Here is a 17,677-nt window from a genome sequence, read left to right as displayed (position 1 = left end):
AAACGTACCTTTTACCCATTGTCGTTAATGCTTCGACGTCTTAAGAAGCGCACTGATATAGAGGCCGGTGGGTAGTTCCAGGTTAAGGGTCCTACTAGGCACGAGTCGGGTGGCTCGTGGGGAACCACGCCGACTTAAGACCAAATTCATGCATGACTGGAAGATGACTGATCAGTATTCAGCTTAGGATCAGGTCGGCCTTGTTCTCGGATATCGGAAAGATGCCTCTTCGCGATGTATAAGACCTCAGGGTCGGCTGTGGTGAGAAGAAGAAGTTTGGCACTCTCATCAAACTCATCCATACACTCTCTCTGCTGCATCTAGCTTGCCAGGGCTCATTTATTTGCCCAATGCATTCTTTTTCTTGAAAGTTATACATTCTCTAGTTGTCAATACGAATGCTTCTTAAAGAAGCTTATAATGAGAGTAAATCAACTCCTGTCGCAGCGCCACACGTGGCGCTGCCGGTTACTGCCGTACGATACCGCTTTCCACAAGCCGATTACCCGTCTTGTATGGTATATAGATATGACCTTTATACGGATCTTCTACTTAGAGAAATCAAGCTACTTTCTGTTATATATATCTTCTACTTACTACCTCGCTTTATATCAATTATGAGCCCAGCTCTGACTTAATTATAAGTAATAGAAATCCATATTATAGTGAAGTGGGCTATAAGTGCTTACTCTCTCTCTAAACTACCCCTTCTTATATAAAACGAAACCGTCGTAACTATATATAATAATAATTGTAATCTCGCTCCCTATTATTAAGAAACTTAATAGTCCTATAACTATCTATAAGGACTAGCTTCCGTAATAGAATTCCCTTATTACGACCCAACATGTATGGTCAAGTTCGGGCCTACCCCGCAGTGTTACGAGCAGGTCAAGGCAACCAACTGTGGCACAAAGCAAAAGCTTCGATAATGATGACTCCGGTCATCATTGTCCCTTGTTCTGCATATATAGCTACGCGCCCATAGTGACCAACTGTGGCGGACGTAACACGCAGGCCACGGCGGCTAGAGTATATTATATATATATAAGTAAAACAGGAACACTAGTGACTCTCTATAGAACGGAAGAACTATAATATAAGTTACATAAACGATAGGATAAGAGTTATTTAGGATTAATATAATCTAATACAATCTAGAGGCTAAATGATTATTCTAGATTAAAATAATCTAGAGCGACCTAGGGGATAAAGGATGTATTTAGAATTAGGCCTTATATGTCACGGTAGCAGGCAGGTTGTTTGGCAGGTGGATGCTGGGCAGGCGGATCAGACAATCTATTGCTACGGGCAGGCTCTATCCTAAGCAGGTACAGGCTCTGTTGACAAGACGTAGCTCAAGGAGCTACGTTTCTGGACATGCGCGACAGAATACAGGATGCAGAGTTTCATCCAGCCTCAGGCTTACGTAACCCGGCCACCGGATTACTCAACACCAACCTCAAGGTTGGGGTCTAGGACAGCGGGTCTGTGACATTATATATAAAATAGACTCGAGCCGGGTGTTACGAGCTGGACAAGGCAACCAACTGTGGCACAAAGCAAAAGCTTCGATAATGATGACTCCGGTCATCATTGTCCCTTGTTCTGCATATATAGCTACGCGCCCACAGTGACAAGTTGCGGCGGGCGTAACACCGGGCTCTAAAATAGACTTCTTATAGTTAGCTTCTTTAGTAATTAACTTTGTATTAGAATTTATAACTTATAAGTTTTAGAATTTTAGTAAATATTCTAAGTTACTTTAATTATTCTTATTTAGTAAATTAACCTTACATAACTATTAATATAAGAACAACGATGCTTTTTAAAGCTATCCTATCTACCTGTTGGAACAGCAAAGGCTGATAAGGAGTAATAGGCAGGTACCATGGGCTGGCTGGCACCTGCCCTGGGCGAAGTGGGACAACTGGCTTAGTCATCACGGCCGGATAAAGGTGGGGCAACCACCCAGGCCGTCACTACCTACTTCGACCGACTCCTGCCTACAATGTAAGATAGAACAACAACAAGAAGAACAAGCAATAGGATCACCAACAGACGAGTGATAATTGCTACCACTATTTGTCGTATACGACCCCGTGAACCAACAATATCTTATTATACTGCTCTTTTACGACCCGGGCGACGTCTTTTATAATTATCGCCTGCTGCTTGTGCCAGAATTAGTAGTTAGCCGGAGTCATAGTCGGCGGTAGCATAGGCGGTATTGCGATGCTCTCCGTCGAAACGGACGGCGCCTACAGCTTAATATCAGACAGAAGTGAGCCATGATGCGCTCCACTGGCCAGGGAAGCGAGAATAGGTCGCCAAGTTCCGTGGCTAGTAATAGCTAGGATCTATTGGCCACTGATGATGTGAAGGGCATTGATCATCGTCGCAACACTGCTATCAGCGTCCTTCGTCTGCTCTAGGCACTCTTGAAAGGTGAAAACAGCATCACAGCCGATATGTAGCAACAGGTGCCCCAGCCTCCTCCGGACAGCGCCCTCATCTATTGAGGCTGATTTCGAGTCAAAGATAGTGACCACGTTCTCGGATATAACGGCAAGTATCCAGTGGGTATAAGTATCGAGGTTTATGGAAGCCAGGATAACAGTACCGGCGTTTACTGCTAGGTCGTTAACAAGGTCCTTCGGTGATTCTTGTCCGTTAAGCAGCAGTAGATCAAGAACTCGCACAGAAAGCGGGCACAGGGCGGCTGCCGCTTTGATGACCTGGTAAATCATCCCCTCTTTGACATGCTGGTCATGTGCAAGGCGTCTCGAGTCGAATCTGCCGAGCGAGGCCTGCGGTGATGTAGCCAGCCGTTGTCGCTTGGGAATTGAAGGCAGCGGGGATGCCGGTCGCTTTTCAGCGACGGACAGCTCATTAGCCCCAAGGGCGAACTCTAGATCAGGACTTGCAGCATGTGCTGCTGATGATCTTCGCGATAGGAAGGTACGCTCTGGCAGTTCTGCCTGCACGACAATCGTTGAGCCGGCCGCAGATGCGGGAGAAAGCGGACGTTTATCGGTTTCGAGATAGGATCCGGTCCTGTGGTCAAGACGGTTGAAAGTCGGTATCTGGCGTGTATGACCGCTGCTGTTCTCCGAACTGAAAGCCCCGTAAGCGGTGAAATGGCCGATGGGAAGCACCCTAACTGGGGTGGGCTGCGATAGGGTGGCGTTGACTTCCGACGGCGATGCAGTCAGCTGGCGGTTCAGCTGGGAAGCGTTCTCGGGCCCAGCCTACTCCAGAAGTCAGGTCTTGGAACACAAAGAGGGGCCTTTGGGGCTTACTGGAGCGGGTATGTCTTCAGGTTGACCTCCGGCCACCCCATCCTGTCCGCCGTGATCTGAAATTTCTCTCTAAACATCGTTTAAAGCTCTGGTGGTGTATCGTACACCTCGTAGCTCGCCTTCCAATGCCCAAAGACTAGTAGGCGACCTCTCCTTCTTCAGAGCCCACTAAGCCAATTTGCGAATAGTGAGAAGAGCCTCATGGGAGACGTGGCTAATGTCGAAGTTATCAGGTAACTAGCCTCGTCCGTTACATAATGTATCAAGTTCCTCATATCCCATCGAGTGCTGCAAGGCGACAATACATTGAGATGCGGGGGAGCAGCCAATCGGGCCACTTCGGGCCCCTTTTTCCAACCAACCAACGTAATTGATAATAGATACTTCCAATTATTAGAGATTCTGCGTATGAAATCGGTACCAGCAATCTTCTGAGTTACAGAGAGCTACATCGCACTCGAGGCAGTTTGGTGGATGTACCGTAGTAGAAATCATAGGGGCAACTCAAGCAGTGGATGTACCAGATGCGGTGCGGGGTAAAAGAGGGCCCCTTATGTGGAGCCAATGTACTGTCGCCTTGCAGCACTCGATGGGATAGTCTCTGCGGAAGTTGATGCTGGCCGATGGATCATGGGTGGACATGCGTCGAAATTTCGATGTGCCTGAGGGGGTGGGGCTTGGGGTTTAAGGTTTGCCTGTCATTATGTAATCACGTCCTCAGCATGTGACCAGCCGATGGAACGGCTGGATCAACGTCAGCGGGTAATTAAGCTATATTTCTAGTGGAGGGTGCCCAAAGCCGATCGTTTGAGCACATGACACTACTCGTGCCCGCCCCCACTTTAATTGGAACTCGGGACTCGTCACCCACTAAAGTGGGTGCTGAACACCCATATGTCCAGATCGGCCAGATGTCCAGAAAAGCATCAATTGTAACTATTCCCACTTTCAACCTCTCTTTAGCCAGCGGCCGCAACCCCCATCATCAACTATATATAGCAGCTGCAATCTCCCATCTTTCCTCATCATGCGAGCCTTTTTGGCAGCCTCAAAAGCCCCCTTTTTGGCGGTTTGGCGGATCTTTTGCTCAGCTGACTTAATAACCCCAAGGGCCTTTGTATACTCATTATCCTGCCTCTGCTTCACCATACTCCTCCCATCTCTTACTCGAATAACCCCTCCTGTTTAAGTTGGCTGTTTCTTGCCTGTCGACGAGCCTTTCGGACTTGTTCAGCTAAGTTGGTTCTTGAAAGATCCCTCTTGATCTGGATCAGTTCAGACCCTTGGGTTAAAGCCCCTCTAATGAAGCGATCCAGGTTCTGGCTAAATGGTGATACCTCTCCAGTCAACTCATGGATCTGGTCGTGGATGATCTCTGAGGCCTCAGATAGCCTATCAGCTACTCTTCGGAGTTTCCTGATAGTTATAGGAGTACTGAAGGGTGAGGAGTCCAATCCTCTATTAGGTGGTGTAGTTGGATTTGGTGGTGTGCCCTCCCGAACAGCAATCTTCTCCAGCACTACCTGTGGGTTATATGGGTTGATCCCAGTCTTCTTAAAAGCAGAAATAATAGTAGACTGTTTGAAGGCCTGCTTGCGGATTGACTGTATAAAGCTGAGGAACTCTAGCTTGGTGATGTTGGTGCAGCCCTCCCGGACTATTGCATCAATTGCTAGGCTGTGGTAGTGCTTGAGAGGCTGAAATACCACAACGTCCAGAGGCTGGAGGACATGGGTTGAGTGAGGAGGAAGGCCAAATGGGAGGATATTATGATCCTCGCAGTACTGTAGGAACTCAACCGTATGATGAGAGCCATACCCATCGATCAAGAGAAGCCTCTTTTGGCCTTGGGTTCGATTCCTTGAGTGTGTGTCAAAGTGCTTGATCCAATCCAGGGATAACTGGTCATTTGTATAACCAGTTGACGATACCCCAATCACTGTATCCGCCTCCAGGTCCTTGATCTCATACCATCTGCTCATATGAATAGAGCCACTGAGGATAAGGAAGGCAGGGATATAATCACCAGCTGCAGAGATAGCCTCTACTGCAGTTGCTGACTCCCTGTTCGTTGGGATGGCAAAGTAATGGGCCCTCTTGCGTTTGGTGATCACCATCTTATCCTTCCCAACCCCTATTTGGAAGCCAGTCTCATCCATGTTCCAGATGTCGGATGGCTGTATCCCATAGGTCTGGATGGTCTCTTGAAGCACTAGAAACCATCTGTTGATGACCTCTACATCCTCAGACTTCTTCCTTTCCATATCCAAGGTCTTCTCTTTGGCATAGAAGTATCCATGCCTCTTGACGAATCGACTAGCCCACGCAGGGCTGACAGATGGAGGAGGCTCTGGATAGCTATTATGAGACTTGGCTAGAAGGTAGTTGGCAGCATCCACAAGAAGCTGTCGTTGTAAGGCAAGGTTCATATGATCCATTCGATCAATATAGCGACACAGAGCCTTCTCTTGATCCCAGGTAAGCTTCTTATTGTGGGCTGGGCGGTCTGCAAGAGATGGTGTTCCGTGAAGCCTCCGATATAGCTTCTTTCGTGGGACTTGGTATTGCTCAGCAATAGCTGTAAGTTTTAACTTTGGATCTTCGCGAATCGATTGAATAGCCTCTTGAATACGTTCCTCTTCATCTTGGCTGAATTTGGTCATAGTGATGGGTTGCAATTGAGGTGGTGATGTTGATGGCAAGTATGAGCGATTTTCTGGACATCTGGCCGATCTGGACATATGGGTGTTCAGCACCCACTTTAGTGGGTGACGAGTCCCGAGTTCCAATTAAAGTGGGGGCGGGCACGAGTACTACTCCGACACCCGAAAGCCCTGCAGGACAGCGCTGCGCCCGCTGCCCGTTACCTCCTAATTTCGTAAATATCGCACTTACCATCTACGACCGCCAAACCTCGCCCAGTGCACCATGTTAGATTACTTCACAGTGCCGCTGCTCTCCTTCTACTCTTCATTCGCACACAGTCCCGCTGCAGCGGGGAGACACGCCTTACCCGTACAATACTCTGTGTCTCCGTCCTCTCCGTCCGAGACGTCTAGTTCTACGGATCCTCCGTTCTCCGATGCACGCTCTAAAGACACGCAGATTCCAGGCACTGAAATCCCTCGCGATAGATATTTTACATGTGGATGGACTCCTAGACCACTCTCCTGGCGTCCTGCAAGGAGGGTCAGTCCTGTCTCGCCTTCGTCGCCTTCCTCATTGTCCTTGTTGGCCCGTCTCTTTCTACCTTGCAGACCTCGCCGCTGTTCTCTACTTGTGTAGTGAAGATCTTGCCTCCCGCTTCCTTTGCCGCGTTTATCGCGTCGAGTTATCCAGGTAGTTGGATGGCGAAAGCAAGATCTCGTACGCGCTGGTCTTGGAACATCGTGTTGGCTGCACTCTTGTTCATCACCACGGCTTGGTCGGTGACCTTTCCGAGCCCTCGAATCAAGTTCACGCCCACCTACTGCGTCAAGACCTCTGGGCGAACCTTGAACTTCTCATCCACGGGGTAGTCGATGGTACGCCGCTCCATATTCCTGGCGGGCAAGATGGGAATGCCGAGAAAGTAGGAGTCGTCCCCTCGCCAGAAGTACGGTGTACCCGCGCAAGAGGTCTTGAGAATTCTTGTTCGGGCGGCCTTCGTGATTAGGCGACGTCAGTTCGCCGTCGAGAGCCCTTAGCTTCTCCCGAAGGACGTCCCTGTCCGCCTTTTCCGAAAATTATCTGATGAGGGAGTAGGGAAACCCCAGCTCCGCCAGGCTGTCCGTAATCGGAGTGCCACTGAAAGCGATGAAGTGCGGAGGGTCATGCCTCTAGTTCCGGATGAGCCTGTACATCGCCCCCGCCTGATTCGAGTTAACGAAGACGAACTCGTGGATCTCATCGAAAATCACTAAGCCAAAGTACCACGCGCCCTCGTAAGTGACCAAGACTCTTTTGTCGGGCTCCACCTTCAGATCGACATATCCAATCCAGTGCCGTTCCCAGCTCCTCGTTTGCTGCGTCGTCTTTCGCGATACTACCAGAAAGAGCGAAGAGGGCGGGACAGTATTCAGATCCTTCGGAGCCCACGGCCACAGTACGGGCTGGGTCCCGGCATCACGACACATTTCATCGAGCTTCACGCAAGGATGCTTGATTCTGTCGGAAATTGTGCTGTCGAGATTGCCGTATATGCCGGGTGGCTGGCATTGACGCCTTGGTCGTGTCGGCTGGGGTCGCTGGCATCGGGCTCCGTCGTGCCGACGTGTAGGTTCGCTCGGACCGCTTGGGATACGACGGCGTCGACGAAGCTTTGATCCGACCTTTGTTTCTTGGTAGAAAATGTACTTACCTGACAGAGTGCTCGCGGCGCTTCTCTCGCTGCCGCCGTCGCTTTGGTCCTCGCCGTTCTCGATTCCTCGTACGATGCCATTCTCCGAGATCGCTCGACACGGCAAAGGCGGGGAAATTCAACGGGTGGACCAGTATTCAGTTGGATAGTCGTTGCACAAATGGCGGGTTGGCGAGGCTGGATGGGTCGAAGTTCCGATGTTGACGAGGGCGATTCGTGTTGACGGCAGGTTCGGCCAGGTATGTATCCTGCCAAGGTGAAATCCAACGCTGCAGGGCAGGAGCGTTGGCGCGGGGGAGTTGGGGGCAGTGACAGACTGGTTCTTGTCTCGCGCGTCTTCGTGGAGGCGTTGCAAACTCAAGGTGGAGAGACTGAAGCGGAGGAGAGGTAATGAGGCCGCAAGTCGGCAGGTCGAAGTGGTTTCAACAGCAGGTTTGTGTATCTGAAACCGATAGGTTAGTGGTCGCGCGTTCGTTGTTCGTGTTGAAAGAATCGCTTGGGACTGCCAGATGCCTGTTTAATAGGTACCTTGCCGAAAATACAGCGACTAGCACAGTCAAGAGCAACCAGCCGAGGCAGTAACGCGCGCTTTCCGTACCTGCACAAAGGAAGTTGATTTGCGGGCTCGATCTTTAGAGGAAGAAGTCGAAGCGGTCGTGGACGTCGGCCAGGTAGGTGTTGTGAAGTAATAGTTGGAAGGCAGAAATTATCGGTAAACCCTGCGGCCGTGCTGCCTGTTGTCGAAAGTGAGGTAGCTGTGTCAAGTAGAAGCCTGGCCGCCCGCCACCAGACAAACATTTCCTTAGGCTATTGCAGCAAGAAGCGAGGGAAGTAGCAGCCCGTCGTGGTAGGCAGCCATGCCTTCCACATCGTTTGCATACAGACAACCGACAACCGAACAATGCCTTCAAATATAAGGTAGCGGCCCTTCGCCTCGAGAGTCTCGTATGGCAGCATCACTTCCTCCAATCCCAAATCACCACACGATCACTTCTCTTCTGCCGCATCCACTCGTGTTCTTATCTACTCGCCCATCGCCGGGAACACTGATCCGTTCAGTATTCGACCTCGCAATTGAGACCTAGGTCAGCTCTGCGCCGCCCTGGCTGCCCTCATAGCTGCCAGCACCAGCTTCCCAAACCGTACAAACCGCGTTGACTCGCCTGCCGAAAGGAGGTTATAGCCTTTCGCCTCCCTCATTCCTCTCTCTGGTTCGTTCAGCCCGTCTGATATCCCCGTTGGTAAGCTGACCCGCCTGTTTCCGATAGACTTCACTGCCGCCACCATGGCTTCGCGAGGAGACGACGTCAGCCTTGTCAAAGCCTATGGGCTGAACTCGAACCTCACACACGCTCAGACCCGGCAGGCCCTCGAGCTCACATGTTCCTTATGGGAATGCAACCGTCGATGCTCGGGACCGCCCTACAAGCCATTGGTCTACGTCATGCCAGACTTCGAGATAGCGGAACGCCTTGCAAGAGAAATCATGGCAGAAGACACCTTCGGCCACGTTGCCAGGGGAAAGCTGAAGTACTTTGTCCACGTCGAGCACGACGCAAGGGGAGAGATACCAGACCACTTGCGCCCGCGACTCGATGGCCTGTCAATCGACGCCTGGCTGCAGCAGGCGGACAGGTCGAACCACAAGGCACGTTCGGCCCTGGACCAGCTAGCTTCACATCCGTGCTAATACAGAGAGATGAAGACTTGCGAGATAGTCGTTGTCACGACGCGAGAAGCACTTCAGGAGATACCCGAATGGGCCGCTCGTTACGAAGCGCAGTGGGAGAACTTGGCTAAGGGATGGGGCAAGCAGCGTAGCTGAATGTGAGCCCAAGCCAGCAGCACCGTTACTGGCGGGTTAGTTGGCCAACTACCTGTTTACTTTTAGAGAGCACCCGACCCTAGCAGAACTCCAAAAGCTGAACCTTAACCTTGGTCAGAGCCAACATTAAACACGATGAATATTGTAGTCGGATAGGGCCCTCGATTCGTTCGTGGTGAAGCGTGAAACTGGCGTCTGCTCTCCTGCCAGTCGCCTCGTATGTAGTATGCAATGGCGGCGTGTGAATTCCATGAGAGCCGGTCCGATCTGGGAAAGTCTTACGGCCAAGAATCCATCACATGAGGTAGACGCGATCCACAATGCGCTGCTCGTCGATCCCTCAAATAAAGAGTGTTGTCAATTTAAGCTCCCCCGTTAGCGAGGCGGAAGAACGAAACCCCCACGTGAGTAGAGCCGAGCGTGGGGCGATAAGAGAAGGTCGCCAAGTCAATAGTTGCGTTAGCGGCGAGACTTACGTAGTGCGCCTCAAGGCGGCGCATAAGACGCTTCTGTATCAGGAGTTGCACGTTCCACGTTGTCCTTCAACTACGGCAAGAGATCCGAGTGGTACCCAGAGGCAAGGCATGCTTGATAGTAAAATTGGGCCGTCTGGAGGGCGCCACCATTGTATCCCATCGAGTGCAGAATGGCGACAGTACATTCGTCTCCAGCTTTTTTCCAAATCTACCTGAAGACGAATTTTTGATTGACGGATATAATGAAAATAATTCGGAATGATACTCAAGTCGCTATTTCCCCGCACGAGTATGTACCTGTCGCCATTCCGCACTCGATGGGATAGTTGTGAGCTGCGCAGGGATCACGGATCAGCAGCGTCACCGCTTGACAGTAATCATCCATATTTTTTCACCTTGGACAGCGCCAGACCCGGATGTATTGAAACCATCGTCTACCAAGGTCGACGATAAGCTAGAGTGCAGAGTTTCTGGGTCACAGCTATGGATAAGCAGAAAGGGATACTTAAAGCGAGTTTCTAGTATTACCACAAGGGTTGTCCGGAGTCACCTCCTAAGGGCGAGGCATTTTTTTCACTTTTGTTCAGCTACACATAGGAAGGCGGATAGCGATGAAAACCACCGTCGATTTGTCAGAGACACCACGGCCTCTGCAGAGGCATGGCCACCTTGTGCTTCGTCCCCAGCTGATCGAGCCAAGGTACGTCAGGCACCGAAACTTGTGCGAGTACATCCATGTCTGCATCCTGTTTCCTGCCAGTGGTCTCGTCTAGCCATCCCCATACCGAAACATCCTCTGGCCCCGGAACAATACCGGTATGCCTCTAACACAAAAAAAAAGCCGGCCAAACAAAGAAAAGAAGAAAGAAACAAGCCTTTACCACCCACCGCTGCCAGAGGCGCCCCCCTCGCGGACCCTACATTCACCTTCCACATACCGGCCCCGCGAAGTCCGCATCGAATGTCTCCAGACACGTCTCTCTAGGTGTCGACCACCGATATGCACGATCATGCTCAGCGTCACCCGCCGCTCGCGTGTGACGGGAATGCATCGATGGAGGCTTGAAGTCCACGCCTTGCCCGGCAGCAGCGCGGCGCGATGCTGCAAATGGTAGCTGTACTCCCTCCCGATGGACGTACATGCCTTGTCGGTGGTAACATGGCCCGTCCGTGTCTCCAAGGGCATGCATGCGATCGAACGGCCCATGCCGTCCTTCGCCTGACACCCATCACCGCACCATGACGATACCGCCGAGCCCTATAACATCGTCATTCCACACTCGCTGTGTTGGACATTTGAGGAAGGAATGCCGGAGGCGAGCGTGAGATACGGTAATCAGTTCCGAAGTTTGTGTTTGATCGCTTTCGGCGGAATGGAAGGTGCGGTGCGATAGTTGAACTAGCAATATCGGGACGAAGAGGATGTGTTAGGCGCATGCGCCCACGGTAATGAAGGTGACTAGGCTAGGCTAAGTTGCGACTCTCGTGGATGCATTGCGGAAGCAACGTGAGAGGAGGAGGCGAGTCGTTGCAAGGAGATGATAGAAATCCTAGTCCAATTGCGACTGTTGATCGGGAGCGCCAATGCAAGCTCCATTCAACACATCAATCCGTTTCCCTCAAATTTTCTCTCTGAAACATGTTGAAGTCATACTCGAGAATGATATGTAACAATAGTATCCTTGTAGCCATTTGAAGTAGCTGTGTTAACCTAGGCACGCTTATCATAGGTGACAAGCATATAATGAGAAGTAAGTAAATCGCAGGAAAGAAGAGAACAGACAAAGAAAATAAGGACATCTGGCTATGTGGATTACCAGGTGAACTTGCTTCTGAGCCATGGTGAGCAACTATACTGTACATTATACGCCTACCGTTACTTCTATATCCTGCTATACGTCTTAAAGGATCTTCTTCATTAAGGAATAGAGCCCAGTCTCCCGCCTTTTCCACCTTTCACCACTCGGAAACACCACCTTGCATAACTGTTGGATTCAGAGGTGGAAAAGGAAAATACTCGAGTATCGTGGGTAGCAACGATCACCGACTGTAGTGGTGATATTGCTTGTTCTTGTTGTTGTTGAGTGGAAGTCTAACCAGGTGCCAGCGGCGGCAGGAAGTCTGGGGTATACCACCCTCGTGTGGCTGAGCCACACGGACCACCGTGGCTGGAACGGACCGCGGCAGCAACCTCCTGCTGCCTAATGTAGGCCTATTCCAACAACAACCTATCAACCCAGGGTATTAATGGCTGGTAGTATATAATGAAGTACTCACCTGCATTTCGGATAAAATCTTCCTCATCAGTTCTCTCACCCTTTTTAGCCCGCACTAAGTTATTATCACTTTCATAGTTCCAATTATCAAACTCAGTTGGCCCAACATCTTCACCATCCCCATGATAATGAATGCATATCCAAAACAGGACCCAGAAGAACGACTCTAGGTCATGCATAAATGAATGTTGCTCGCCTAGCAACGCCCCAATAGCCATAAAGGCCCTCGTGCCGGTCTTTCCTTTCGCACCCGAAGCACCCTCTCGCTGCTCCCGAATGGCGAGGTCAACAGAATGAAAACCCGTTCTCGGAGAAACGGCGATTCCTAATGACATGCCATCCAAGCTTGAAGAATACATCTTCATTGCGAGAGAGCTCGAGGAACTTGGATTCGGCGCCAGATCCCTCCGGCAATTGGTCGGGCTTCGTGATGACACCGAGGGTACGCTCGCCTCTCGGATCGAATCTGCGAACACGTTGAAGGATCGGCTGGTTGGCCGCGTCGTTGGTTGCTGACACGACGGCCAGGCAAATGGTACGAGGCCGCTTGATGTAGCGGTCGGTGATGTCTGCGACCAAAGCGACGTCATTCTCGGTGACGCCTTTCGTAGCGGACTGAATCAGGCCCGGTACATCGATGAGAGTAAGCTGCGGGCGGTCAGGTCCGTTGATCTCGATGCTGAGTGTGTCCTTGGAGAAAGCGCTATCAAGTGCCCGGTCCTGCTGTGAGCTACCACCGCCCCCAATGCCGATGCCCATGACTCTCGTCGCAGCGTCGATGATGAAGGGCAAGTCCTTGAAATCGGTGATGGATTCCGAGAAATCTCTGATTCGTTTTTGATCTTCTTGGCCCCATTCATTGCCCGGGATCACCCTAACGGTAAGGCTCTCGGCGAGCTCTCGTCGGAGGCTAATTTCCGTGGCAAATCGCGTGCAGAGATTGTCGTTCCTCGGGAAAGGTATCTCGGTTAGTGCTTCCAACACGGAGCTTTTGCCGGCCGACTGATCCCCGCAGACGACGATATCGGGCAGGGAGAGGATTCCGTCGAGACCGCACTTTCGTAATTGCGTGATGGTGTCGAGTATCCTTCGCTGATCATCGGTCTGTAGCTCCTCGAGAGTTGAGCCGATTGCTCCAAAGGTTCTTCCATTGTCACAAAGAGGAGTTTCAGGCCTTGGCTCCTCTTCACCCACAGCCTCCATGATTTTTGAGAGAAAGGTTGTATGCTGCAATGCACAGGTGTCGGAGGCGTAGTCGATGAGCAGAATGTCTTGAGGGTATGGCTGAACAGTCCTGTCAGGGAGGAACAGCTTCGGCATTGAGTGGTAGAAAGTTAAGAATACCTCCTGGCTTTCTGAAGAGCACGACGACCACTCCGCATGCACTCCTTCGTTTGTCCATGTGCTAATTTCAAGCGTGCACTATCACTTATACTACCTTGGCCTGGAGAAATGTGTATCTGCGTCGCAGGTTCTTGAGGACTCGTGGAGAGCTGGTGCGGCAAACTGACGCGCTGGGCCTCATCCTATCACCACAGTCCACCCGCTATTTGTCTCGCTCCCGTAACGCCAGGCTCATCATAGCTTTGCAAGTAGCTTGCCGTCGTCCACTAAAAGGTGTCTTGCCAGTCACTGGTCATTGTGGCTTCCCAACAAAAACGTATCTCAACAGCTTTCCCCAACCAGTCACCCTCTAGATGCTGAGGTCCCCCTGCCTCTTCAGTTTAACGTTTGACGTCAGAAACCTAGCCTCGTACGGGAATTTGTCGCCCAGAAGCGCGGCCGTCGACACAACAAGGTCACTGCTATTCAATCAGCAGCGCCCACCAAGGTAAGAGGTCACGAATGAAACTGCAGCGAGGCGTCGACGCCCCTCCTCCATTCGGTAGTTGGGAAGGACTGGGCATGGTGTGAGGTTTCTGTCTTATTCGATATTTACCCTGCACGTTATGTGGCAGTCATCGCAGCATTGCGAGGTATATCCGGGCGTGGTGTAGTGCTGTTGTCCTGTGGTATCACTTTGGCAGCGGGACCACCCGTCTGAGAACAAGCCTCCACATCACACGGCGGCTTCCGAAAGCACTACTGAATAAACGGCGGTGACCTAGCGGAGTTGCGAAGCAATCAGTCAACGTAATTACCCATTGCCAGCAGAAACAGCTCGAAGCCTTGGCCTGGCTTGGGGCTCAAAGCAACAGCCCACTTACTGCATGCAGGTAAGCACCTGATAATGGGGCTCTCCTCTGAGCAATCGTCTCTACTCCGTACTGGACAAAATCTTGCATTCCTTCTACAGGCAGCGTGCACACGTAGCTCGCGCCGCACTGGTGTCACATCGTCCCCCTCGGTTTGCTTGCGACTGATCCCACAAATCAAATCCACGATTGGGTTAAGCTAAAGGCCCAGTCCTGATTCTCGCACATGTGAGATGCCAATTGGGAGCGTGACTAGCCAAGATGCTGTTGGCTCCGACTCGGCTTCTTAGGTATATTGATGCGCCTCATGCATGTCACCGTAGTGAGAATACCTAGAAGCGGCCGTTATGAGCGCTTCGAAGCATTCATGATGCAAGAATATGCATGGATGTAGTAGGTTCTGGCCTCAAGAGTGTGTTCTGCAGGGAAGTTGGGGGAAAATGGGACCGCGACGCGGCGCGACGCGGAAACGGCCAGAACTGTGGAAGCACCTAACTGTACCTCCACTAGCTTCCGTTAGGCAAGTCAGCGAGACCGGGATCGAGCTTATCGGCCCGCAACAGCCACTATAGCCGCAAACCTTGCATTCGTGATGTTTACGGCAAAACACCTGTCACCATGCATTGTCATACGTAGGGCTAAGGGGGTTCGTCACTGCCATTGCCAGTACTGCAAGGGGCGCACTGCGTTTTCACTTGTTTGCTCTTTCTCTTAGACCCACTTCTCTGTTAGACTAGGTACGGAGTAGAGAGAATCCAGCCTTGCCCCGCCAGACCACGTGGCAGGGGTTCGATGGGGCGCTTGTCCGCCGGCCTCCCGGGAGAGCAGCCTGAACAGGTGCGCCTGCAGCTGGTAGGCGGTCATGAGAGGCTCCAGGCCACACCCCTATGGGCCTGCAGTCGCGACGCTGCGGTCTGGCCCCGGCCCGCCCCCACATCAGGATGGAGGAGCCGCGCACGGGCACGCGGGGGACAGAGAATTTGGCCGGTCTTCTAAGCGCCGAGCCTGGGAAAAGCGGCCAATTCTTCTGACTCCATGTGGGACGGGTAAGATCCTTTCCAAGTGCGAAGCGGAGAACACGCAAGGGTAGTGCAGCGCGGCAAACCCCTCAGTAATTACTGCGTAGTACACGTAGAGAGTCCTCGATACCGCGATCGGAGTAAACGCCTCCAGGCCCGCCCACCTATATCCACTGCTTGAACAGGCGTGTGGCCTCCCAGCTCTTTACCGGAGTGCAGAGACTAGAACTGGACTCTTCACATTCTATCCCATCGAGTGCTGAATGGCAACAGTACATCCAGTGAGGGGTAATAGCCACTCAGAGACCAGCCAAGCCTTTTTCCAACCAATCAAAAGGCCTAGTTTTCTAGTACCTCTTCCGTCTATATATTCTGGTTATGAAATAGGTACCAGCAATCTTCTGAGTTACAAATCGTAACCCCACACTGCTCACACCCTGACCTCGTCTTCTTCCTATGGGATCGTGAGTTTCCTGAGACTTCGCTAAGCGCCTTCTTTGGCCGATTACACGCAACGCAGGCGGAGGCGCTCTTCCGCGAGACCATTATATGCTGTTGCCACGGAACAGAGTTATTTCTCGTATTGTCGGCTTCCGCTCGGGTACGTTGAAGGGGTTGAATACGCTGCCCCTTTCGAGGGATGGGGGCTCATATGGGCGTACGACCGCATTATCGCATCTCTCGGGTGTACAGTCAGCAGTACAGGCAGCGGCTAGGTCTTCGGGAAGTACGGCGACGTTGATACACGACTGTACCGACCCTTCGGAATCGCTAGAAGTCATCGCGACGTTTCATCACATAGGAAAATGTCGGTCTTGGTGGTGAAAATAGGGAGGAACCCATAGGGGTAAATGACGTACCGTCATGTATCGCTGTTGTGAGGGGGAAAAGTGGGTAATAATTGGGGGGGGGATGTACTGTTGCCATTCAGCACTCGATGGGATAAGGGATGCCCCTAGGAACTCAGGTTAGTCTCGCTAGGCCCTGTGCTAATAGCGTATATAGACCTTGCTAGACTACGTTAATGCCGGTTTAAATACTATTTTTCCTCTTAAAGCTCTCTTTCTAAAGATTCAATCTTTGTTAAACAGTCTTTTAAAAACTATTCCCTCTCGGCGTCCCGACGTAGGAGGTCCTAGATAAGATTCGAAAGCTTATTGATCTCGTTTTTAAGCTTAGAATTGTCTTAATGGTTGACCTATTTAACTACTCTGACCTTTATAGTCGGCTTCTGGACTCGTCCCGACCGCCGAGATATACCGGCGTCCTTATGAACCGTGATCGATGGCCCTATATCTAGGGAGACCGTTATGGTCGTGGAATTTAGCTCGTATGGGCTGATGTTGAGAGATGATAGTGTAGTGGGCCGTACCCCTCTAAAACCTTAACAATTACTAACAGTGGATACCTTTCGAGGTATGTGTGTCGCTCTGAAATAGGTGATGCGAGCGAGTGTGGGCCTCGGTGATTATGTAGCCGAGGTCACGTGACGGGTAGTGAGGCCACAGATGGTTGAAGTCATCACGACACAGTGCCGCTGAGCTGTACCAATTTCTTTTCCGAAATTTGCCCGAGTCATTGAACAGGAACGTTAAGTGAAGACGGTAGCCTGTAACATAGTTTAGATTAGCATAGACCATGTCGGCATGGCGCCCGGCACGTCCTTTTGTTACCAGACGTTAAATACATCATCATCATCATCATCATCATCATCAGCTAGATAATGCAGAACAAGGGAAAATGATGCGGAGTCATCATTATCGAAGCTTTTGCTTTGTGCCACAGTTGGTTGCCTTGTCCAGCTCGTAACACGTGGCCTCTGTACTTAAGACGGTCTGACCGTGACCCTCCACATAAGGGGGTCAACCTTGAAGATACAAATCACCCATGACCTACCATTGACGTTCACTTGCCCTTTCGCTTTGCTCTTTCACTTTGCTCTTCTGCGCGTGCTTCAATCGCTTTGCTCATTTCGCACTCTCCTGCCCGTACCTACACGGTCAGGCCACAGTCTTACCCCCTCTGTCAGAGACGGCTCTGTCAGAGAGACTGTGTCAGCTTATATATAGAATAGACTCGAGCCGGGCTCTAGGATAGACTTCCTATAACTTCTTTAATAATTAACTTCGTATTAGAACTTATAATCGCTTTTAACTATCTTCCCTAAGAACCTCTTTAACAAGACTATGATTGATCACCGAAGCCTTCCCTACCTTACGACCTACAGACATAGCTTCGTTGAAGC

At 51.1% G+C, this 17,677-nt stretch overlaps 5 protein-coding genes across 5 annotated transcripts; 2 read left to right on the top strand and 3 right to left on the bottom strand.

Annotated features, from left to right (window-relative positions):
* Window positions 1–3,103: 3,103 nt before the first annotated feature.
* On the top strand, window positions 3,104–3,583 carry BDP81DRAFT_432203 (uncharacterized protein). Its single transcript, XM_060590755.1, has 2 exons — window positions 3,104–3,251; window positions 3,303–3,583. Exons 1-2 carry the CDS (start codon window positions 3,206–3,208, stop codon window positions 3,440–3,442), a joined length of 186 nt encoding a protein of 61 aa, XP_060443507.1. The 5' UTR covers window positions 3,104–3,205; the 3' UTR covers window positions 3,443–3,583.
* Window positions 3,584–7,682: 4,099 nt separating this feature from the next.
* BDP81DRAFT_54431 (uncharacterized protein) lies at window positions 7,683–8,551 on the bottom strand. The gene is made up of 2 exons (XM_060595968.1): window positions 8,170–8,551; window positions 7,683–8,083 (listed from the first exon to the last, which is right to left on the bottom strand). Exons 1-2 carry the CDS (start codon window positions 8,437–8,439, stop codon window positions 7,760–7,762), a joined length of 594 nt encoding a protein of 197 aa, XP_060443506.1. The 5' UTR covers window positions 8,440–8,551; the 3' UTR covers window positions 7,683–7,759.
* A 278-nt stretch (window positions 8,552–8,829) lies between these two features.
* Window positions 8,830–9,679, top strand: BDP81DRAFT_432196 (uncharacterized protein; the record flags this gene model as incomplete). The annotated part of the gene is made up of 2 exons (XM_060590754.1): window positions 8,830–9,289; window positions 9,347–9,679. Coding segments are annotated over exons 1-2 (479 nt in total), but the record flags the coding sequence as incomplete, so codon positions are not given.
* A 2,580-nt stretch (window positions 9,680–12,259) lies between these two features.
* Window positions 12,260–12,508, bottom strand: BDP81DRAFT_301467 (uncharacterized protein; the record flags this gene model as incomplete). Its single annotated transcript, XM_060583126.1, has 1 exon — window positions 12,260–12,508. A coding segment is annotated over one exon (249 nt), but the record flags the coding sequence as incomplete, so codon positions are not given.
* Window positions 12,441–13,998, bottom strand: BDP81DRAFT_432193 (P-loop containing nucleoside triphosphate hydrolase protein). Its single transcript, XM_060590753.1, has one exon. It carries the CDS (start codon window positions 13,536–13,538, stop codon window positions 12,504–12,506), a length of 1,035 nt encoding a protein of 344 aa, XP_060443503.1. The 5' UTR covers window positions 13,539–13,998; the 3' UTR covers window positions 12,441–12,503.
* Between the last annotated feature and the right edge of the window lie 3,679 nt (window positions 13,999–17,677).

The sequence above is a fragment of the Colletotrichum phormii genome, assembly GCF_030913505.1.
Source record: "Colletotrichum phormii strain CBS 102054 chromosome Unknown BDP81scaffold_14, whole genome shotgun sequence".
NCBI lineage: Eukaryota > Fungi > Ascomycota > Sordariomycetes > Glomerellales > Glomerellaceae > Colletotrichum > Colletotrichum phormii.
This window is presented reverse-complemented; position numbering and strand designations above follow the sequence as displayed.

What these genes read in the sequence shown, in the direction of transcription:
- BDP81DRAFT_432203 (XM_060590755.1), top strand. Translation starts at nt 3,206, where the DNA reads ATGCAGTCAGCTGGCGGTTCAGCTGGGAAGCGTTCTCGGGCCCAGC. An exon ending in GAAGCGTTCTCGGGCCCAGC is followed by an intron (nt 3,252 to 3,302) that starts CTACTCCAGAAG and finishes TTTGGGGCTTAC; the next exon opens with TGGAGCGGGTATGTCTTCAG.
- BDP81DRAFT_54431 (XM_060595968.1), bottom strand. Translation starts at nt 8,439, where the DNA reads ATGTTTGTCTGGTGGCGGGCGGCCAGGCTTCTACTTGACACAGCTACC. An exon ending in GTCGCTGTATTTTCGGCAAG is followed by an intron (nt 8,084 to 8,169) that starts GTACCTATTAAA and finishes TATCGGTTTCAG; the next exon opens with ATACACAAACCTGCTGTTGA.
- BDP81DRAFT_432193 (XM_060590753.1), bottom strand. Translation starts at nt 13,538, where the DNA reads ATGCCGAAGCTGTTCCTCCCTGACAGGACTGTTCAGCCATACCCTCAA.